At 41.4% G+C, this 25108-nt stretch overlaps 1 protein-coding gene across 2 annotated transcripts in view; it reads right to left on the reverse strand.

The window, feature by feature from the left end:
* TTC28 (tetratricopeptide repeat domain 28) overlaps positions 1-25108 on the reverse strand; it is a 130489-nt gene that overhangs the window by 94564 nt on the left and 10817 nt on the right. The window contains exon 2 of one of the 2 annotated variants that reach the window (XM_021412336.1): positions 6551-6652. The exons of the other annotated variant lie outside the window; for it this stretch is intronic. Coding sequence (XP_021268011.1) covers positions 6551-6601 — 51 coding nt within the window. The 5' untranslated portion in view covers positions 6602-6652. The remainder of the gene's footprint in view (positions 1-6550; positions 6653-25108) is intronic. 2 annotated transcript variants of the gene reach the window in all.

The following is a 25108-nucleotide window of genomic DNA, read 5'->3' on the forward strand; positions in this document are numbered from 1 at the left end:
CCCGCGGGAACGCAGCGGGCGGTGCCCGGGCCTCGAGGCCCGCGGGCGGCGGCTGCGCGGCGAGGCGGCACGGGGAGATGCTGGGGCACGAGGTGCGGCTCCCACGGTGCGCCCTGCTGCTGCCTTACCCTTTCCGTAAACTACAAATCCAGCAGCGGCAGCTCTGGGGAGCTCCGTAAACGGCACAGTCTGTATCTGGGTAAAGGGAATAAGCGCCCAGAGCCAGACAATGTCCTTTGCCGTGATGCTGTCAGAAAGAAGCTTAATTTAATTCACGGGCAGATTGCAAAAAGTGCTGTTTTGACAGCACCAACAGGAGGCTGGTGAGACTACTTCTGAGTAAAGATAATTACCAGGCAAGAAAGTGGGAGCAGTGCCTGCACACCTGCCCCAGAAGGGATGGAGCAGGTGTTTTCCCAATCTTAACTCATGCTCCAATTGGCATTCCCATTATATTTTAACTTCTTTTTTCCTTGTTACTGTAAATAAATAAATAACATTGACACTATTTTCAACTCCATAGAAAATATCCAGAATAAATAACATTTCCTCCACCTCTCTCCAGCATCCCTGGCTCAAGACACCGCCTGCATCCAGGGAACCACGTGCCACCATTTCCTGCCTAGGACTGTTCTTCATCCACAGGACTGACACTGTCAGCAACAGTGCTGTGAATTCCTTTTGGCAAATGATCCATACCTATAGACCAACAGCAGAGTTTTCCACGTGTACGACAGTAATGAATAAAAACATCAGGAGGGATCAAATATATCTATGGGAGAGTACCAGTATTCTGGCTGGTTAGCACAAAGCTGCCCAGCAAAACACCAGAGCACACAGTGCTGCCTTTTCTCCCCTTCCCTGGTTTCCTGGTATTTTCAGAATTGAGACCATGGATCTGACAGTCCAGTATGTTGTACCAATACCCGTTCCTCTCCTAAGCTATTCAGCATCCTTGGCAGAAGAAAGCTGACTATAATTAAGACATATCTGTTATTAGATCTCATTCTTACAGTTCAAAGAAAAAAAAATGAAAAAGTGTCTTTTTCAAATTAATATTGATACTACAAGTAGAAAGGAGTCCCGTTGCAGATGGCTTGCTGAGCAGCCCGCATGGTATGCTAAAAGCAGATGAGATTTCAATTTATTGTGTCAGTCCACAATTCAGCAAGCAGCTCAATGGGACAGCATTCACCAGGCGCATAAGGGGTTAGAGGAACAACTTCATCTGGTATTGCCAGCCCCCACACTAGAGGTGCTTCGGGCTCAGAGTCTGCCCATGCTTTCTTTATATAAGAAAGCAACATGTAAGAAGTTCAACTGAAGGGGCCAGGGCCAACCAGCGTTATCACAGTTCACATAGCAGAGGCTGCGCAGTACAGGGCAAGAACACAGCAGGCTAGGAAAGCAATCCCAGCTCCTACAAAGTCCTCACATACCAGCTTTTCATATTCTGCTCCATCTGCGTTCGTTCCCGTTGCATTTTGCTACTGGCCTATAGCATTTGGCTCTGTTCTCCTGATAATAAAGATTGATTGTTGTACGCCACGCAGCAGTAGCATGGATCATCTTCATTATTAGGTTACTAGGGTTTGCATCTCAGCAGCTGACACTCTTCAAAAGACTGAAAATCACTTTGGAAAATACTTTGTTTAGCCAAGCAGAAAAAGCTCTTTTCGTAGGGCTATAATCCAGGCTGAAAAAAAAAAAAAAAAACCAAGGACAAGGCTTTGAAATATAAGGATATGCTTATCTGGAAAATTCCACTGCTGACAGAAAGGAAGCTGACAAAAACTAGTTGCTTAACACTAATTAGAGAGCAGTAGTATGACTGCGTTCAAAGCGATGCAGAACCGAAATGAAGATAAGGAAGAAGCCTTCAGCATTTGTAACCAGCAATGTGATTCTCAAGGCTGGAGGGGCGAGGGAGGGAACTGGCCACACCAGCTGAGAGCAGCAGCTGCCTGCCCCTAATTACAAGCTATTCATTGGCACCACAAAGTGCTCAGAGAGGTTAATACAACATTAAGGATGATCTTGTGACACAGAATCCCTGCCAAGTGCCGACACCTGATCTAGAACTTGTGAGGAATGGACCGTTGCACAGATGCCTCTTCCATGCTGGTCACGGGGAACCCAAGACACGTCTGCCTTATCTGGGGCTTTTACCCTAAGATTAGGCTGTTCTCTTAATTAATAGACCAAGTCCTGTGATAAGACTCCATCCATTTCATCTTCTGTGAAAGAAACAGTGAGACGCAGCCTAAGCCACCCTTAGGGATCCCGAATGAGAGCCCCACTCCATGCCCCATACCACAAAGAAAGAGAACAGCATACTGCCATTTCATCGTCTTTCCTCTCACAGCATAGCAGGAGGCTCTTCTGGCATCTCAACTGTGAGTTCGGGTATTTATGTATGCACATCTATACATAATAGATAGAGATGTTGCAAGGAAACAAGCATTATTACAGAGTGAGAAATAGAGAGGGCCTTGATGCTGCGCAGCCGTGGTTCAGCTGCAGTGCTGGTGTGTTCTCATCACTGGTTGGTCACAAATCTGACACAAAGCACTATATATCCTGCTATGGAGAAAAACACCATCATCCCAGGCAAGCCCAGTACATGCGCTGTCTAAAACTTCAACAAAGACAATGCACACAGAAAACAAAAATAATTTACACGTTTCCACGTGAAGAACTAGGAAGAATTCTGCCCTTAAAAGAGCAAGCCTAATGTTAACAGAAAAACCCTTCTGCAGAGAGGACAAACGGCAACAAAACTGAGAGAAAACAATAACTCATGTGGTATGGCACCCTGATCTTCAGAAGCACACAGGCTGATGCTCTAAAATATTCAAAAATAAATATGGGGGGGGGGGGGGGGAGGAATCCATATTTCTCTGCAAAAGAAAAGCTAGTTATTTGTATTTACTGGGGAACTGCCAGATCAGGATGCTCAAGGGTGAAGGGTTCAGTCACAAGGAGAGATTTTTTGGCTAGTGACTGCTTTCATCAAAAGGGATACATGCTCTTCCATGAGGCTACCACATCACATTACTTTACAGCCACAACGTTACCTCTAGGTAATATATTTCCATAGCTCATTAGGCAGGGAACACATTCTAAATTTTAACTGTCTCTTACCAAGGAAGACGGTTGCTTTCTAGCTGTTAATTGTGACTTACCGTCTTAAGAAGCTTCAGCTGGGTCACTGTGTGATTACAAGCAGAAAAGAAAACATGTTTGGGTCCTGCTTCTCATTAGGGCTTCCACTTCCCTCCCTCCATAGCAAGCACAATTACTGCTGCTATGGAGACAAGTGTAATTTGATCAAGATGTGGGTCCAAGTAATACAGAGGGGTAGAAGATTTACCAAAATACATCCTCTTTGCTATGTGCCCTTCTTGAAGTAGGGACTTCTCCAAATTTTCCCTTGCTGACTTTCATCACCATCTGCTGTCCCAAGTGAGAAATTCAAAGAGTGAAATAAATCACTGGTATCTATCTACTCCTTGCTTCACATTGCAACAGTCAGGCACCTGATCTGCCCATCTCTGCAGGGACTGTGGCTATGACAATGTCCTGCCATCATCTTAACACCTGTTGCATTCAGAGAGCTTGGCATCTTCCAACAGAAAGGCTCGATCTCCTCCTCTTTCTCAAGGATATTTCTGCAGATTCTGAAAGAATGTAGCTTGAGTTTGAAAAAACTTTCTTCTACACCAGAGCACTGAAACTTTGCTTTATTTTACATGACATGCTATCTATTATTTACTAGTGGTAAAAGCATCCGCACAAGAGACACCTCCCCAGTCTTTTGGAATAGTACTTTTTCTAAAGATCCACAATGCTCCATGCCAAGAAGGGACAACAGAAGAAGGAGAGTACTACTGTCTGGGCATACTCAGAAGGTACTGATTGTAACTAGGGAAGGATGGCCTTTCATGTCCCAACACCTGGTAACTGGAGCAGATTCATGATGAGTCACTGCCATCATCCCAGGAGAGCAGTTAGTATCAAAGAACTACATTTCCAAACTGAAGATGTAACATTCAGATTCTTTTTAAGCAAGGAAGCCCAGACTGCACCGTCGTCCTTAAAACTGAGATTTCTGCGTACCTCTTGCTGACTTCAGTTTGTTGTTTCCCTAATACCTCCATATCCCATAGCCACTTTTGGCTGTACACTGCGGGGGCTGCAAGGGGCTTTGAGCACAGAACAGGAAAAAACAAACACCTGAGAGGAGGAGACCGGTCACAAGAACCAGAAGTCAAGGAAATTAGCTGTTTCTTTAGCACCAATGCTGATTTGAACAAATGGCTTCATGTGAGGCCAGGCTGTACTTAGAGGCTTCTGGTCAGATCTGCATTGCTGTTTCAGAGTAGACACAGCAGAAGTTCTCCCTTGCCAGAACTGCAGAAGCATCCTGTCCATACGAAGGCCCCAGCTCTGCGCGATGTCCCTACTGTCCAAGTTTAAATGATTAAATGAAATATATATATACACACACATATTTACATATAAGTTCAACTCACATTTCACTTCTCATTTCCTGTGCCAGAAACAGAGTCTGCAGGACAGGGGGGATATGGGAAGGAAGAGCACAGGGCAGCAGCACCGGGTACCAGCACCGTGGTCCTCCTGCCCTCCCCGCTCTCTGGTTGCCAGGCAACCCCAGCCATACTGGATGGGCCTTTTAGCCAGCAGCAGCTTCAGCCATTACCATTTATTGGAAAATATCTACTTAAGAATGAAAACAGGCATGGCTAAAGCAGAAAAGCCTGCTCTTCTGTAGCACCTGGATCACTCTGTGGGAACTCTGGAGGTTGCAGTTTGTCTATATTTCAGGTAAGCACCTGAAACATCTGCGCTGGGACTCTTTGGGCTCTGTTTGAGTAGGCTTTCATTAGTTACTCAGCACTGGGACTTCGCATTTTTACTGTTCCAGTCATTTTTCATCTGTCTCACTACAAGAAGCCACTCTTCATGCTTTAAATTCAAACTGTTTTTGCTAGAAACAAATTGCAATAAATGGTGTTTTGCCTTTTTGCATTCAACAACTGCAAGACTAAACAAAGCCCCTTTCAATTAAGAAACTGACTTCCCACCCTGACCCTGAGTTGCTCTGGCATCTACTGGGGAGATCCTGTGTCTGCATACAAACACCCAACAGCAATATGGATGGCTGTAGTAACTTTAGTAACTGCTCCCAAAGCAGTGTTCTAGACAAACCTGAAAGCGATGAGAAGAATGGAAAAATGGAATAAATGAAACGAGCCAAACTGCCAGCATGTAATCCCAGTGCAGTGCTCACACACCTTGAGAGAGCAAGGAAAGACAAAAGAAACTGAAGAAGAATGAGCCTACGGACCTCCTTTGCTGGGGGGAAGAATCTTGGCACGTGACTAAGCAAGAGGCAGGTAACGACACAAAAAGAACAACACTGTGGAACAGGAACACACTGCGTTCACTAGTCAGCGAGCTTCAGAACAGAAGAGGCCTTAAAAAGAGATTATCAAGTACAGAAGGCTAGTAAAGAAAGCAGAGGGATAATTTAAAGAGAACGGCCACAAAAACAAAGGCATCAATCCTCAGCCCACCCAGGGGCCACCTCCTCTGTAGGTACAATCTTCAGCAGAGGGCTGTAGGAAGATTCTTCTTCCTGGAGAGATACTGCCAAAGAGTTTGCCACCAAGGGGGAGGATGAAGAAATCTGAAGTAGACAGAGCCCACCAGTTCATGAAACAATCCATCTCATGACTATGTACATCAAATGTTGTCTAATAATTAGTCAGTTACCTAAATGTACAAGTGCAACACAAACTGCTTTGATAAATACCTTTTCTGGAGCTCACAGGGATCTCCTAAAGAGAAAACAGGGGGAAGAAGTTACAGAGTTTTGTCACGCTGCATATTGCACTTGTCCTGCTTTTCAGGACACAGAACTTAACAGAAATGTTTTATTTAAAATTCTTCTTCCTACGAAAAGGCTACACAATAAAGCTATTGTATTGCAAAGGATCTGTTTTGTCAATTCCAAATTTCTCTTCTACACAGTGGAAATGGCAGTATGTTATAACACCTATTCTACTCTGAGCCCTGAGATTCTCAAGAAAAAATCCTGTAGCAGTCAGAAACAGCACTTACAGCTCTCTAAGGAGTCTTCTCCTGTGATTTACAATGATAGACAGTTCTACTGCTGAACTTTCGTGTAAAATATGGAAGAGGAATTTCGTTTGTGTCTGTTCACATTTTCAGTTGGGAATTCATGAATAAGAAATGTGACAATTCATCCATATTCAGTATCATCTTTTCACCAAGTCGCAGTATGCTGAAGCTGTACAGGAGCTCTTTTCTCTGTTAACAGCACTATGAGAAAGAACAAACTTAACTTCTATACAATGACAGAGTGTCTGCAGATACACAGCCAACAAGCTCTTAGAAAAAAAAAATCAGATAAATCTTCAGAAGGATGATCAAGGAGCAGCTATTTCTTTAGGCTACCGTTAATGTGAAGAACGGCTTCCCTCGCCGTGTCTGAGATAACTACCTTTAAAGTGCCAAACAACCGTGACGTGCTGTAAAGCATCACTGGAGTCATCACAGCAGGGACAACGTGCACTCTGAGGGTCTACATCTCAGATTCGTGCTGCTGGAGAAACGTATGCAGATGGAGTGTTAGCTTATATTGTCCTCACTACTGACCCCACCATCAGCCTGGCTCTCTTCACAAGAGGCCAGCAACGAGTGGACATCAAATCCTACGGGGTGCAGCGCGCTCCAGCGCTCACAGGACCTGTTCTTTCCAGGAGTGCTCCTATCAGATGAGTGGATATATGCAGTGCAGTGCACTTCACCATCCTGAAGAAGTGTTTCTGATGCATTTTCATTTAACTTCACTACTTTGAGCCGTTAGCTTAGAAAAGCTCGTGAAAATCAGAACTGGAACACTCAGTGAGCGGAGCGAGATGCAGTCAGTTTTGTTCTATGACGGACAGGCCGGCACCCTCCTACATCACACATCTATTCAGAACCTGACTCAGAACATTTCTCAGCATAAGCTGTGAGAGCACTGAAGAATAACTAGGTCAGCTGTAGGACAAACATGGCTCCAGCCTAAAAATACATATGAACATAGCTGGGTGACTTAACATCTGGTTTTCAAGCCTCCAGCACTGGGAGAGCACGAGACTTTGAGAGGTATTACACTTTTTCTACATGGAGAAAGAGTAAGAGCCAACCATGTAGCAATTTCCATCCAAGCCTGATAAGGGAAGTGTGAGGGAAGCTATTTGCAAGAAATAAAAATAAGAAAATAATCAAGCTGCATCTACGTAAGTGGTTACTGGTGTTAAAAAAAACATATATTTTGAATACATTTTAAAGAAAAAATATTTAGAAGATTACGTAAACAGAAGAGTACTCTACAGTTATGTTTGCAATCAGCCTCTTTTCTTACTAAATATTTATTGTGAGGAGGCTCTAAATAAATTTTTGTGTTTGCTCCATGGCAAGCTCAAAATTACAACCACAGCCTTGAAGACTCACATGCACTCCTTTTTACTCCCTTTTTCTAACACACATTTTGCGCTTTTTAGAAGTGAGATTACAAATGAGTATTCCTGAAATAGGAGCTCTTTGCACATGTGTAGAGCAGGCAGAAAAAAAAAAAATCAAGTCATTCCATACGCCTCCCTATAACATCAGTGCTGACACGATTAAAACCCTCGGAATAAGGACTGCTACTTGTGGCCACAGCAGGACTCAGAGTCCAGGCCCCACAACCCATCTCATGGACACCCTCTGCTTTGACTATGAGCCAGAGCTGCCTAATGCCAACTAAAACGAAGTCACTCTCATGCAACCACCACACAAACAGACAAGCAACTCCATTCCACCGAGCAACCAGCAATTCTTCACAAACGCACAGTTCCAAACCAGTGACCTGCGAGTCTAAATCTATATAATACATTACCAATTCCCTCTGATATTCAGCCAACCTGAAACTTTCCTTTTAATCTTTACGTTAAATCACAGAGTTTGTACGAGGATAAATACGGTGCTCATTGTAATACAGATCAATGGTTGGATGTGGTCTTTTCTAATCAAGCCACTACAAGTACAGCTTAGTCATTAGACTTGAATGGATCAATAATTTCGTGTATTTGCTAAGTTTATGAGCTGACTATTAAAGTAAGTCTGGACATCAAAAATCAATACATAAATAAAAACACATATGTTTATGTACATCTATCTATCTATAGTTTATGCTCCCAGCTTTATAAAGCTATGCCCAACTAAAGAGGTACAATTTTTTTGTTCTAAAAGCAGTACATCAGGGATGGGAAACACGGCCACATTTCCTTTCCAGAGTTAGCTTCAAGCAAGCCCATTAAGTGCAGAATTTCACATACAGCATCCTTTCTTTAATTCTCATAATCATTCCATTAGATAAAAGTAACTGTTTTAATGACTCGCTTTTCCAGGCTCATGCAGCTTCAGCATTAGCATGCACAGAAACCAAGGTGTTACTTGCTACCAACAACTGCTGAACAAAGTCAGTACGAGATGTAAAGATGTAAATGAATGGTTAGTTCTGAAAAATTTATTTCCTAGGCATATGTAAATTAGTTCATCAGCATGTCAGCATCAAAAATTCTGCTACTGCCAACAAATTACACCTCTACATTCAACTGCAGAACCAACAGCAGAGCAACTGGGCACCAAAACAGAGGTAAGAATGAGAATAAAAAGTAAACCCAGCTCGTGTGTGAATGAACCATGGCTGCAGAACAAACCATTTCAGTCTTTTACTATAAATCCCACCACGAGGAGGATGATAACAGTCATATTTTATTCTGGTTGTAAGGCAGCTTCACTATTGCTCTCCTACAGCACTTTACGAGCACTCTGACAGCAAGTTACCAATAACTGAGATGCAGCACAGAAAACACCCTTAGAACTGAAAATGCAATAAAGGGATTATACGTGGAGAAAAGATCACGGGAAGGAACTTTGACAAGGCAATAGCTCTGACAGCACTTATTGAATATGAAATGCTAAAAGACCACATATGAGAAGGAATTACCTGACCAGTATAAGCAAATCTAAGAAAGGGCAAGAATGAACTAAAAGCTTCGCGAACTACTGAGATCCAATAAAGATGGAGAAAACTCTATAAATCTCAAATTCCTTCCGCATGTGATGTCTTTTGCGTGTGCTGTATATTAAGGCAAAAGAAAGACAAAAGATGAAAGACAAAAGAGAGAAGTAGTTAGTTTGATAACATTCTCTCTGTTCTACATGACAACACAGCTCACTTCCAGATACCGCCTGGAATGCCATTCAGCTTCCCATTTTGCTACCCCATTGCCATTCTTTGAGTATCATCATCTAGGTAAAGAGCTGCCAATAAGCTCCTATCTTACTATTAACCTTCCAATCAAAAAATCCCTTCTAATTAATTGTGTAGTTGTCTAATTGTGTAAAGACTTAGGAATTTAAAGTCTTGCTTGTTAGGCCTAAAGCTAAATATGTTTTATAATAATTTGTTCTAAATCATTGCAGTCTAAATAAAAGTAAGTGTTCTGCCAGCTGAGCTGAACTGAGCTGCTAGAGGAACCATATCCCAGATTAGACAAGTTGTTCCCTAAATCTGACAGCCTGACTTATTAAATCAGACATTCCATTAAATTGGTCCCAATCCTTCCAGTGTAACAAACATGAGTCCAATCAGTCTAGATACATACCTCTCATAGATCTTCGCTCTACAGAATGAAGAACACAGCAAACTATTTGTCTTGCATATGAGAAAGAAGACTCCCCACTGATAACACTCGTTTAAGTTTACACATTGGAGTCTGAAGTCTGGGAGTATGGCTGGGTCTGTCCAAGCGCAGTGGTATTCCCAGGACTGTGCTATTCCACTTCAAAGTTGCGGAGATCACAATTTTGCCTCCTTAGTTACCACAACTTCTACTCAGAAAGTATAAAATACAAATCTCCCACCAAGACACAGGCTCAACATTCCTCTGAGGCAACGATCAGAGGACATCTTAAACAGGCCTTTCAGAAATGGCACAGTTCCACAGAGTCCACAGTTGCAGTTTATCTGTGCAGTTATTACAGGATGCCCGTTGTTTGTGCTCTCATACAGAAATCAGCAAGATTACAACATCGTTAGTTGGTAATGATCATTTCAGCCTGAAAAAATAATCAGTAAACATAAAAAAAAAGAAAAAAGAAAACATCTCCTAAGCTTGCAATGTACTTTGTGTGTCCCATTGGGATAAGAAGCTGCTGGCTGTCTGTAGGCGTTCCCTCTCGCTGCCTCCCAGCAGCTTCCCCCACCGCTTTAATCTCTTAGAGCAAAGGGAAGGAGAAGCAAAGCTAAATTTACCTCTCTATGCACCAACAGCCAGGTAACACGCTGTGATTTAGACGAACAGTTGACCTCAGCATTTAGCGGGACATTTATTTTCAGTCTGAAGTACAGAAAAATGTAAAGCCACCTCTGCTTTTATTGCACACGAAGCACTGCTGGGTAAGAGATTCGGCTAATCCCTGCAGGCACCTTCATCTGTGTTGAGATGAGTGCCTTAGGAACAGAGCAGAGGCTGCACTAGAAGCGCTGCTGGAATAACACCATAACCATTCGTAACGGAGAGTAAAGAAAGGCGTAAACCACAGCGAGTAGATACCCTGATGCTCATGTGCTGCAAGTCATTCATACCAGCAAATTCTAAATATGTTTTATCCAGAAAACGGGAGCTTCTCGGAGCTCACCTTCAAACTAGGGAGAAATGCTGAATAAGGCGTTCTGTGCAGGCTGCTCCCCACAGCAGAACCCAGGGCTCAGGAGGGAGAATTCTGTGGTGCATCTGCATTTGGCAGGCGCTGCGGCTTTGACCAGGCTCAGCACAGGACATTCTTACTTCATCTCTCGGTATCTTTATAAAGATGACTTTTCCATTTCTCAAAGTGCATTCCAGCACACACATCTGGCAGCGCACCGCAGTGTGAACAGCATTTACTAGCTCTCAGTGCATATGTTATGCATCCAATGACATCATGCACTCCTCAGTTTGCCAAAGCTCAGTCTCTACCGTACAGACCACCAAAACAGAGCCCCAGAATCCCCACGGGAAAAAGGGACCAACTTTCAACCCAAAAGGTTTTCCCCTTGCAGAACAGTATTTAATGCTTTATCAGTTGCGGCGTTTTCTCCTACTCGTACCCGTTCCATCTCCCATCTACTCTTGCAAATCATTCCTAACTTGCATTTATTATATCCTGTCTATAAACATTTTCTCTTTGCAGAAGGCAGTAATTTCTGCAAACGCAACATGCTTTTCCTTTTACTCACAGTGTGTTTTTAACTCTTCATCCACCTGAAAACTGGAAAATCTGTGTCTCCCCATAAAGCCAAACTTGTTTTTCACTGCTATGGGTAACAGTAGGCAACGCAGCCCAGATTCATTGCTCTCTGAAGATGAGACCGATGTCTCCTCTTGCTGTGATACTCAGTACTTAGCACTGTCTCAGAAGCGAGAGCCCACCTAAACATTTTTACTTGACAGGACAAATAAGAAAAATAATTCTGTTCTCTGAAAATGTCTGTGTTCACTCGTACATAAATCTCTCAAAACCTTTTGAAGAGAAGACGACGTTCCAACATCAAAGGCCCTCACAAGCCCGAGATGTACGTACCTACCCGTGATGTCAGGAGCCCTGAAAACAAGAACTGCTGCCGAGTGAGAGCCTGCCCACCCTGTACCTCAGCTCTGACATCAAGATGCTTACAAATCAAAGCAAGCACAACACGATATTTTCCAACACGCTCATCCAGATTCTAGCAACATAAAATTTGAGACTTCCTCAAATGCATTTGGAAGATAACATATCGCTTTCCTTAATAGTCCTCCCATCTCTGAATTTAGCAAATTAATAGTGAAATCGAACTGCTCCTACAGGCTTCTAAAATATCCCAGGTTAGCAAGCGTGTCCCACCACATAATTAATGCGTATGGAAAAAACACCTTATTTATCACACACAAAGTGAAAGGTAATTACAGCACTGATATTCAGTCACTACCTTAGTTATTATGTTTTATTTTCAAGCTATAACATAGGTCAAGGGTTGAAGGTTCAGAACATGTCAAAAAACTGTTTCAAGTCAAGTATACAGTTCATCACAATCAGAGACAGAGAAGCAACTGGTAATTACTTTGCTAGAAGGAGGAAGGTATTAGCAGCACCCTACACTGGAAAAGACCTGTTTTCCTACTTCATTTCCTACAGCATTTCCATTACATTTGAAGAGTTACCTGAACAATAACACATCCTTCAGACTGGCAGTACAAGTCAGCTTATCACCTACTGTCTAAAGTGTACATATGCCAGTGTGCAAAAACTGTGTGCAACGTATCATTTGGGAGGTTTGTACTTTCTTGTCATAATCCATGAGATCAAGATCACTCAAAGGACTTGTAAACCCAGTATTTATCGCTTGCATTCCTCTGTTTTACCTCACATAATTTCTGCACACATTAAGGACAAAATATATACACGTATGGATTCGCACAGACACGTGTGCCTACACGCATATTTTCTGAACCTATTCCAATCCTGTTGCGAAAGAAAGAGGAAAAGCACATATCAAAAGACAATCGAAATCATAATGCCATTTTATAAAGCTGCCTGCAGGCTTTAAGCAAGAGCTCATAGTCAAACTAGCATGAATCATCAGGATGCTGCCTTGTCCCTAAGGCACTCATTTCCTATGTCAGAAACAGACCATGCGTGAGCCTTGACCTCAGTCAGAGGAGGAGGAGAAATCCCATCACTACATCAAGGAAATGAGTTTGGCCTTTCAAGCCTGTTAGAGCTCTCAGACTGACACACAGAAGTCAACAGTCATCATGGTCTAGACGGTTGCGAAAAGAAGATAGCAGCTGCAGATCGTTGAGGAAACTTTGGTATCGGTTCTAACAAAGCACGTGAACAAAGCTAATGTGAAGTTGAGACCACAGGACAATAAGAAGCCAGAAATCACCTGCCTGAATGTCAAGTTCTCAGGTGCTACGAAGGCAGAACGCTGTAGCATTTTCAGTGCTCAAGCAAGGGATGCTAACAGGGACTGTATTCCCTGTGGGACACAGAGCTGCCAGCGTAGCAACGGAGGCACTATGGACCACCTCTGCTTTACTACTGTATCTTTCATCCCTAAGAGAGATGGAAAACACAGCCTCCAGGCCTGATTCCACACAAATAGGCTTAATTGCCAGTTCTAAAGCAACTCAAAAGATGGAGAAAAATTGCAACAGACTCAGGTTTCAAAACAAAGAATTCATATTTCCTCTCATGCAAAACAGTTTCACGTGCAACACGGCCAACTCATCAGTCAGGGGTCACTCAGAGGTTACCCACAGAAACATGACAATAGCTAGGACCTAGATGTATCACAAATTAATAAGCACATTGGCTCAAAGCAACAGCAGTCCATAAATCCATTTTTCCCAAGATACTCCTTGCATTTCTAGATACAGTGATTCTGTTGAAATCTCCTTTGCTGGCCACCAAAGTGTTTCCAGATATCAGTCTAATGTTCCAGGAAATCTAGTAGAAAATTGAAGGCATTTGATGATTTCAAGTCAAAAGGCTTTTTCTAGGTGAAAAAGGCTTTTTCATTTATTTCCTACCTAAGTAAAAGGCTACCAAACTTCAACTGCTGCATTGGGCATCAGCTAATTGTAATAATTACTTTTAATTTAGTTACTGACAGTTACTTCAGAGTTCACTTAGCGAGGTCAACTATTAAAACAAAGTTAATGCCAACAAGCCTAAGGTAAAATAGGCAAAGAACTCATTTAAGAGCACTGTCAATTCAGGGGGTTCCAGACCAGTTGGGTCTAATGAAATCCATTTAGCGATAGCCAGACAACAGACAGGCAGCTTAAGAGCAACCTGCAGATGGCTTTATAGATTGTGATGATAACATCTCCTACATATCTTAGCAGACTAGCTTGTTCCAAACACTGTGCTCTTGGTGCAGAAGCAAAGTATCTCCATGACATATTTGCTTTTGGTATTGTGTGTTACAGTAAGCATGTAATACGGACAAGAAGTGCACAGAGGTCTGGGTTTTGCAGTGGTGCGAACAACAGAAATTTCCTAATTGTCTTCCAGTGGTTTCCAGTATTTAAAATGCCTGCAACATGTGGTAGAGGCCTCTTTGCTATTAAACTCGTATGCGTGCAGTAAAGGCACTGTTGGAGCATAAATAGTTCTCACATGGTTATTTCTGATAGAGCCCTATCTATACACTTTTTATTACTGAAAAGTGCTCCTCAACCTTACTGAGGCTTCCCAGCATCTATCCCAAAGCTGCAAACCCCACCGGCTCCATCCCGAAATTCTTCAATTTGTAACTATCTAACAAGCAGATGGTTCGATTATTTTTATTATTACCATTATTTTGGGGCAGAAGGGGGAAGGATTAAAAAATAAGGCAAATACTGTCAGGGGAAGTGACTGGGAGGGTGCTTTGGTTTTAAAAGTCAATTGTTTGGGGTATTTTCTCAACTTCTTAACTATAAATTTAGCTTTCTCCAGTCACTAGAGAAATATTCATATCCTGTAATTGTTTGCAAGTAAAATAAAAACCTGTTAGATATTGTTCAAATGTTTTGGCTGTTGGGAAATACTCCAAGATTAACAATTTCTTGCATCTGGTTCCTGCATAATGCCTGTGATAAAGTGCTTGTGCTTCCTGATTGCAGAGAGTATGTGATTTTCCATCCTTATCATTGCCACCTGATTAAAAGATAGAAGATGAAGTTCCCACACAGCCCTAAGCACCTCACCTACAGAGAGAGTTTCTCAAACACAGTCTCGGACTGACCCTAAATGGCTGCACAACATTTCAGGTGGGCTGCCAGTTCACTTCTATAGTTTCTCATGGAAGAAGAGCCAAGGCCTAACACGGACAGAGGCCCTACTTGTGATTCATTCCCCATGCAGTGGGAGTGGCTGGGGCTTTGCTCAGGCACTGATGAACCGGGGTGTTTGCCAAAGGGAAAGAACTAGATAGCAAAATTACTGCATGCACTATTAGGGTTTTTGGATTTCAAAGCCATATGTACGTTCTCTTAAGCACCTGAGGCAAAATATAAACATCTTCTAGTGTGATAACATGCAAAAACTTAAGCAGGACAAAAACCCAAGTCCCTACAGAGGCCTCAGTATGTAGATCAGTGAGCCCACCACACCTACCCTACTGGAAAAGCTGCCTTTGTTTCTCAGGTCAATAGAAGGCACGTTTGTAACCTGCTACACACAAGTTGCCTTCTGTTCTACGGTGGGATTTTATAAAACATGAATTCACAGAAGCTACAGTAAATTTTTAATTGGTGAAATGCAGATAGCTATTTTATACAAATTTTAAATTTTCCTAATGTATCAAGTACCAAAACCAACACCATAAGCAACATGTTTACAAATGTTTTAAAATATCTCTAGCTCCAGAAATGATTAATCACTTTAATTAATAGCTCTGAGCATTCTGAAGAGCAATTTTTATTGTTGGCACTTCAGAGTGGTTTTTTTTTTTTTTTCTGATGGGTCTAGTTTATGTGATGAGACAGGAGGAACAAAAAGAAACGAAACGTTTAGGAGGAGAAACTGTGTAGGAGTGTAAGAGACAATGGCTGTGTCTGAGCCAGAGCTGGCTTGCTGCTTTGGATCATTAACTAATAGCTCCGATTCTTACCGCTCCTCTCTAGACAGACTTCAGAATCAGCACCATTCCTCAAAGCACCTCGGGTGTGAGACAAAGCAGAACAAGCACGGGAGTAAACAGAATCATACAGACAGCCAATTTCTTTTTTATTCTTCAGAAAATTAATTTAGATCTCTACAACGCTATGTTTACTATATGCGCTCCTCTCATTCATGTTCCTTTTTCTGCCGCATTCTCTGCCTTGTTACAGCTTTCCAAACTCTTAATGATTGTACACTGCAATACCACACATTTCCTTCTGTAATTAAGCACACCAATTTTTCCGCCCTCCAAGGTTCAGTGCTGTAGCTGCCCTTTATTTCAAAACAGCCACAGAACCCATTATTTCTAGGCACATTTCTGTACCGCAACCGAATCCAAGAAGCTGACATTTTTTATTTAGTACTCCTGTGCTATGATCATGAAAAATTTACTCCCTGAAACACAGTTGCATGCATTTCATATCTGCTGCACTCATGATAAATGTAATTTCCTTGAATGCACTGGTAACAAAGGTAACAGTGACACATATCAACATAAAATAAACACGAGCATGTGACACATCCCAACTCTCTGGAGTCAAACCACTACTCTACCTTCCTAGCAATGATGTGAACCAGCCAGAGCTGACACGCATCTCCAAAGGCAAGGGAGAGGATCCAGGGAAAATGCCATTCAGGCAAACTGCAATTAGCAACAGAAGCTTCCACGGGCAGTATGGCTCGCTACTGGAGAACCATCAAAGGCAAAAAGAGAATGCCCAAGCAATGAAAAATTAAAGATGATCAAGAAGCTTATGTGTATTGTTGTGTGCTAGTTGAAGAAGGCTAAAGGTTACATTCACAAACTGTCTCGTGACAACATGAACAAACACTCACATCCTTCAAGTTTCCTAGCCTAATTGCCAGAAAATCAGATGTTATTCTAATTTTTTTATTCTTACCTTGAATGCAACTCTGTCTTCTACAAGGTGTAGCAGTGTTTAAGGCACACGTTTACACTTCTTTAAAATCTTATTTTTTTGTTAAAAGCTGTCTGATTTTAGCCCTAGAAACCTGCAATCCGGGAAAGTTAAGATATACAGTGCTCATTTCCCATTGTTTTCAAGCTCATTATTTCACAGCCTTGAAATACAAATTCCACACCGCAAATGGCCAGTTCAAGCCATTTGAAATCTTGGCATGAATACACCATCTGATTTTAGAAATTCACAGGCTGAGTACACAGTGAGACTAATGAGTTTTAGATCCTATTCTCAGGCCTGCCAGAAGCCAGCTGGATGGCCTACAGCAAAATCTCTGTCTCTCCATCCATAAAATGAGAGCAGTGATGCCAGTGTTTTAAAGTTTCCTTGATAAAATTGACAAAATTTTGTCACTAACAACTTCAGCTCTCTCTTCAAAGCTCACTAAGCATGAGCTGACTAAACACAGTCAGTTCTGTTGTTTCCAAGGTCCTAGGTATCTAGCTAAAGAAAAAAATTTTAAAAAAAGAGAAATTATCCAGAATTCCTGTTCTGAAGTATTCCAGAAGTCCACTGAGTGACGTAGGCAGAACCCTGCTGATACGCCGTTCAATTCACAGGGGAGCTGTCCAGCAAAACACAATCTGAAAGTCACCACGATAACAGCAATAAAACCAAATTTGAGTCAAGTTTTGTTCCCCCCCCCCCCCCACAACACTTAGAAAAAAATATTAAACTGAATTCTTACAGTTTCACGGAACAAATGGGCTCAGGAACAATTAAGATAAGTTATTGAAGAGAAGTCCAGTAGCAATAACAAAAATTCAACAGCTCAAATGAAACCTTCAGCTCAGAAAGTCCCTGAATCCCTTTGGCAGTGTTCAGGAAGAAATGCTTGCTAGGGAAAGGCTCACCCAGCACATCCTGTTTCCTTCAACACCTCATAGTGGGCATCATTGAAACATGATACTCCAACTCCATTACAGAGACCTTCAGCCTGATCCCACATGACAGTTCTGACAGAACAGCTGACGTTCACCATCTATCAGCTTTATCTGAAGGGAACAGCAGATTCAAAGAGACAAAAGCAGGCTTTTTCCATCCTTCACTGACCACCCTCAACAGTTCTCCTTACAAAGCTCCTCTTGTTATTAACAGTATTTATTCTTTTTCAAAGAGAATAAAAATAAAAGATGACAAAATGAATCCAGTAAAGAGGAGCTTAGATTGAACTGATGTTAGCGTTGGCAGTCTCACTTCCCATGCTCTCAGCAGGATTTTAAAAGTACCTCAGAGATCTGCCTAGTCTTGCTATGATCACAGAAAGGCCTACTGTCTTCAGTTAGAATAACCACAAAGGACTGCTTTTGAAGCAGATGAGCTCTGCATGTGCTATGAGAGCAAAATCCGTTGTGTTTGTCTTTCACTTTGTTTTACGACCTCATTTTGAGGCAGAAAGAAACAGCGTAAGTTTAGCTACACATCAAAAGGCAGCACAAGCAAGGTCAGCAATGAAAGGTACGAGTATTCAGAAGCAGAGACGTACTGGGCACTTAATGCCCAGCAACAATTTTAAGCAAAAAGATACACCTATAACCACTCATTGCAGAGATAATAAGTTTAGCTAAAATGCATGTGTACAAAACTATTGGAATATATAGCAGAACAAGACATAAAAGAATAACACAGATTAATAAGGAAAAACACTATTTTCTGTTACTTCTCCTAGCAGTGACATTGACCACAGGGTCTGTTCTCTAATGGAATACAACACAGATCAGCCCAAGACTGTACTCTAACAACATTAGGATTAACAACAGACTTGCAGCACGTTGCATATGCCATTCCTTCTCCAAAACCGGATGTGCATTTCAAATGAACATAGAAAGGAGTTAGTGGAAAGCAGTTTTGCCTAAAGATTATGGAAAATGAAACACACAAGAGTCTGAAGCAAGGAAACACCCCATAATAACTATTGACTCCTAAGGCATACAGAAGATCTGTCCAAAGACTTGTTCATTGCTGCCAGCTGAAAGGAACCAAAGACACAGAGTAAGGACCAGATAACGAGCATCCTTTACCCTCCCCTTTCACACAAAAGCGCTGACAGACAGACAGACAACCTGGGTATATGTGCTTTAATGTGGGTTTAAAGAAAAATTATACAGAAGATTTAGGCAATATAATATTCCACATCTCCCTTCTGTCATTATTTCTCGCATTTTGTTTGTGAAGGAAAAAAGCCTGCAAACAGACAGTGGTGACTAACACACAAGCTGTATAACCCACGGCAAGAAAAGGAAATCTCCTTTTTCACTCTGAATGATGGAAGATTATGAATTATTTAATGCAACGTTTCAGGAAGGTTCCTTTCCATTTCCCATATGAGATGAGGTTCAGTTAACAAAGGTTTCAAAGAACATTCTCTCTCTGTTAGCATTCAGGGTTACCTGGCTATGTTTGCTATACCAGACAAAAAATAAAACAAGTGTTACAGGCCCATCAAATACATTAAACGTGGCTCTCACTTATGCCCAAAGCCCAAGCATAAGAAAATCCATCAAATACTCGGTGTGATGAGGATATTTTAAAACACTGGAACACTAACAAAAAGGATGCTTTTCTTTTACATTTTGTTATACAGCAACATTCAAGTTCTCTCTTTTTTTTTTTTTTTTTTAATGCTGGACTCAAGACAAGAGCCTTAGAATGAGAAAAGCAGTACAGGAATTTGCATACCACTGCCAACTTCTGGAAAAGCCATAAGAAATTATAAAAATAACTGTACTGCACAGGTTTCAAATCTCGTATTTCATGTTCAGGGTCTTACGGTAGTCCTCATTTCTAGAAAGAGGAAGTTATTTGACTTCAGGAGGCAAAGTTGACGAGTGAAAGCAAAGGGGAAGAAGATAAGAGTTCCAAACTAACTTAAATCCAGACAACAAAAGCAAAACTGGAATATATATTCACTATATGACAGAAAGCATAGTATTGCTCAATTTTGTTTATCTACTTATCTAACTTTGGGGTAAATTCTCCACTGGTGGATAATAGCCAGCTCTCAGTCATTTATTTCTGCTGTCCCACATAGCAGAAGGGGCTTTATCATTTGCCCTTTGGAGCAAAGGAGAAAACGTGTTCAAAGATGTTTGCGGCCAGAGGAAGATGTGACCTGCTTTGACTAAAAGTTCATACTAGGGACAGAGAGCTAAGTGCTCTCAGGGTTGGGGTGGAGGAAGCAGTCATTTTGAGAGGGAAAAAAAAAAAGTACAGAAATAATAAGAATTGATACAAAAATTTCTTCCCTAATTCATTTGAACCATCATTGTGCTTTTGAGTCAGAAAGTGCCTAGGCTTAACGCAGCAGTTATCCCTGTGCTGCCTTCCCTACCTTTACATTATCCCAAACACATTACACCCTACTTAGCTACAGGGAAGCGAGACAGCAGGAATAGTTTCCTGAACCAAACCCTGGTGCGCTGAAAGGCCAGTAAGTCAAAATCGTTAGACCACACAATGCCTTCAGCTGTTATGTAGTTCTCAGCAAGCCTCATTGCTAATTATTTGGGTTTTCCTGATCTTGGCTCAGAGCACCATGCTACATATATACTTCGTGCTTCCTTCTGACTTGTCAGTCAAGATGATTTCCCGCTTTCTCCATCTTTAGGGTTTTCTCTTGGCTACTTGTTTCTCCAAGTTCTCCATTTCATTTAATTTCCTCAGAGAGCGGTTGGGGCAGCAGGTCTGTGACGTGGATCCAACAATGTCAAGACATGCCATGATGTAATTGGACTGTAAACCCAAACAAGAAATGCAGGCTTCCAAGGGCATTGCTGTGTATTCCAGAAACACCCAGACTCAGCATCCTCCTGTTCTTTACTGACATACAGCCACCTACCAGCAGCCCTCAAGAAATAGGAAGTCACACTGTAGTCCTTTTCAGCCACAGCATCCAAAATAAACTTCCTAGCACTAATTAAATTCTACTCCTTTCTGTTGGCCACAGCTACATCACAAATCAAGAAAGTCAGTATAAGTCCAGGGTGCTAACCACCTAGCAAAAATACATCTATCTGGCACAGAAAAAAAGAACAGAAAAATCCCAGGTGCAGCTTTCTGTGACTTTATTAGTCACAACAGGAAATAACAAATACAGTTTAAAATAGCAATAAATTATAATAAGAGGGCCTAGAGACACTGCAAAGAAAAACAAGCGTGTACACCTAACATAAATTTTAAAGTAAGCCGGTCTAGAAAGCATGCGTAAGACATGGCTGATCCCCTTCCACTCCTCATGCATTAGTGAGGCACGTTACAACCTCAGGGAGCCCAGTTTACCAGGACACGTGTACTGGCCACATCCAGTTTCAAGTCAGGGAAAAATAAAAAGCATTATGAATAGCATATACTTTAGAAAAGTATCTTAGAAATATCTAAAACTGTGAATATCCGTTCCCAAGTTAGATCCTAGAGGCATTACTTTCCAAATACACATGCGAGGAGTGCCCTCTCATGTGTGCTTCGTTCATTACAGCTCTTCACAACTCTTCAACTTGCAGGCTACAAATGACCATTACCATAACGTTTCTAAAGAAATTAATCCCCAAATGAGAAAAATTGCTGCATCTATGCTGAGAAATAACAGGAATAAGCATGTCATTTCTAATAAACTGAAAACACAAACCACTAGAGAGCTGACAGCTGACCAGAAAAGTCATGTGGCAGCTCCTCAGGGTTAAGGTTTTAGTCTAAAAATTCAAGGTACAAAATCCAGTACTGCATAAATAGATGAAGACAATCCAGATTTCTTACAATGACACCCAGTGGCTCTATGTCTGCCTCTCAATGAACTAGTAACAAGATTTTTTTTCCTTACTATCGCCCTTTCAAATCAAGTTTGATTTCTGAAATCCCAGCTTGTTTCTTCTTTTTACAGTCAGAGTGAAAACTTCCACATTTTCACATTGGATGTTCAGATCCGAGGAAGAAAAAGCTCAGCAGCATTACTACACTGCAGTATAACTAGTTCTAGCATTCAACTGACACCAGGAGGAAAAGCGGGCAGTACAACACCGTCACCTTCCAGAACAGGAATTAATATTACAACCTTTAGAGTAAGTAGAAAAATAGCAACTCAGTTCCACAGAAGATAATTTGACATCGTTTCCTTCCATATAAAAATAGGTTCTAGAAGTTACAGAGAGGAATAATGAAACCTACGGTAAGCACTGGGAAATTTTGAGTTGACTTGTTGCTTTCTGAGACTCAGTTAATGATTTCAAATTCAAAGGCAATAACCCAGTTACTTAGGACTGAGCAGTTCTTGGTGTATGCTCTTCTCAGAAAGACAACTGCTCTAAGACATATGGGAAATTATTTATTTGTTTCTACAATTTATATAATTACAGTGAGGGGGTTATTGGTTTTTTTCCCCCCCTTGCTATGCTGTATTACTGCTATTCTATGGTTTTAAGAAATTAGGGAAAGGAAAACCTAAGCAATATATCTGCCCTACAGTTTTCCCCTAGCAATACTGTAACCTTCACTTCTGGTGCAGAGACGTTAACGGAATAATTCCAGGGGACTGAATTGTAAGAAAAAAAAATGTAACTCCATAAAGCTGCCAAACTACGACGTGATACTCATTATTTAAATATCTAATTAGAAAAAAAGATACAGAAAAGGACAATCTAGTCACTAGAACATAGGTTATATTTAATACATTTTACAGGCTCCCCACCTGACATTTAAAAGATTGCTTAAAGCATATCTGCTTGTCCTAGTTCCAGAACCAAGGGCAATATAGCCACATCCACGTGATGTAATGCTCAAGGGCAGATATTTCAGTTTGGGTGACAGGAGTGCAGTCACGCAGCTATCACTGCTTTCAGATCCATACCACCACACCTTATGTGGATGCAACAGGGCTTGGCCCTAACACAAGCCTAACCAAACAACAGAATGGATACATTCTTCCCCTTTTTATTTCAAACTGGTAAAATAAGAGCTACCCTGCCTACCTTACAGACAGTAAGAACATTGAATGTTATATAAAATGCCAGGAAAAAATTACATACGCATCCTATTATAAAGGGTACACAAACTTGCCGTTATATTCAAGAGTATCATCAAAAAGCAGCACTAAGAACTGGAGCAGAGAAAGTCAATTGCAACTCCTTAACAACAAAAAAAACCATGCTCTATTAATTTGGCCATATATCCCAACAAGGACATAATGTAGGAGAAAAACACGTAAGTACAAATACCTTAATGTAACTAGCAAAAAAATGGATTGCTCAAAAAGGAGAAAGGGAATAGGATGGGAAGATGACACTACATACAGCAACCAAAAAAATCTCTAACAAGTAAACCTACATAAAGTATATAAGATAAGAACATATCTGGAATGCTGTGACCAATTCTGGGTACAAGACAGAGACAAACTGAACCAAGTCCAGCAAAAAGGCCACAAAGATGACTAAGGGATTGGCCTCCTGGTCATAGAAGCAGAGGCTGATTCCTTCCATTGTTTAACCTAGAGAAGTCACAGTAGAGGAGTACGCCTTACTAATGCCTATGAACACCTAACAATAAGGAAATGGAACCAGGCTCTTCTCAGTGGTATCCAGCAAATGGACCAGAGGCAATGGGTACAAACTTCAACATAAGAAATTCTAAGACAATTTTTCTCTTTTTTTTTTTGTGAAGGTGGTCAGACACTGAACAGGGTGCCCAGACAAGTTGCAGAGACTCCATCCTTGGAGACATTCAGAACCTGAGTGAGCAGCTTCCTGGACAACCTGCTCTAGCTGGACCTGCCTTCAGCAGTAGGGGCAGGACTAGATGATCTCCAGAGGCCCCTTCCAGCTTCAACTCTGCTGTGATTCTGTGACACAGAAAGACAGAAACAAACACACGAGTCTCAGGATAACGTAACACATCAAATTCTGGTAAAGCCAAAAAAAATCTGCTAAACAGTTTTATGCTTGAAGAACTGGAATGCATCTTTCTGTAAATTAAGGACAGATTGCAAGAAGGAGAACACGACTGGAAAGTTCCTTGCTCATCAAATTAAAAACAAGAGGCCTATTCATGAGAAACATTATGTGGTCAAGCCACATTCTTTTCTTAGAAGTTCTATACACAACGGAGGATGGGCATTCTGCTTGCAGTTCTTGGAGAAAATTTAGGTTGTTATGGATTACTACAGCACATGTGGATAAATTTCTAAAGATATGCAAGCAGACAGAAGTACAAGAGGATGAGCAAATGTCCCTTTTCTTTTTTAACAAGTCTGATCACATGATTAACAGCTGGAGTGAATTAAGAAAATACCCATGCAAGCTGTTTCACTGAATTCCCTCGCAGTTTACATGACAACATCTAAAACCCTCCTGGCACCTCATACCCAAAGGCCTCATGGCTCAAAATCCCCTCCTCTTTCTGTTCTGTCTTTCAGATTTCTTCACCATCTGTATAGACAAAGCCACATTTTTAAAAGCCGCAGAGGAAACGGGCAAAGATCAGTAAGAGAAACTTGCACTGATGAAAAATGGGAGTCATTCATTCTAGTTCCTTTTAGATTACACATGCATAGAGCATTCCTTTTGCATCAGCTAAATTCTTCAGAGTATTCACCTTTTCTCTAAAAGGTGCAGCAACTCAAAAACAGTATGACATGGAAAAAATGCCACTGTTTGGAGAAACAACATTCTGACCCAGCCTGCAGCTTATAGAGCCCCATATCACTGCAGACCATTGCCAATACCTGGTTTTTCAGATCTGTTAGCTAACTTGGCCCCTCTCATTAAGCAACTCATTGTGCTCTTCATGGAATACCAGCACTCAAACACCAGTATCTAGGGCTCCAAACAGCATAGCATTACCAACCATTCAGTTGGCATCCCTGTACTCACACAAAGAAATAAAATCAAGATACCCCTTGGAGTGCTGAAAACATTCCTCCTTGTGGTTCCTGCCTGCACGTTAGACTTTGGTAGTGAACATCCTTTTAGCCAAACGCATTCAAGTCTGACAAACCATTTCATTCTTGTTAGCCTGTTGGCTTTTCTGATGGGAGATTAAGGCCATGAATCAATACAAGAAACAGTTAATTATTCCTCACCCAAATACTGTCTGCTCTTCTCCACAGACCAAATCTTAGATAAAAAGAGGTCGAGTATCTCTTAAATAGAATTCCATCAGACAGTCTACATTTGCATCTCTAATTGCAGGTTATCATTCAAGAACAGAGATTTTCTCCCTCAGAGTACCTGAGGACAGGGTAGGAAGCACTGCCTCAGTTATTTTTGAGTTTTAACAGTACAAAACATTTGCCAAAAACCTTAAAGCCACATAGAAGTTAG

The sequence above is a fragment of the Numida meleagris genome, chromosome 14 (genome assembly GCF_002078875.1).
Source record: "Numida meleagris isolate 19003 breed g44 Domestic line chromosome 14, NumMel1.0, whole genome shotgun sequence".
NCBI classification, from domain to species: Eukaryota; Metazoa; Chordata; class Aves; order Galliformes; family Numididae; genus Numida; species Numida meleagris.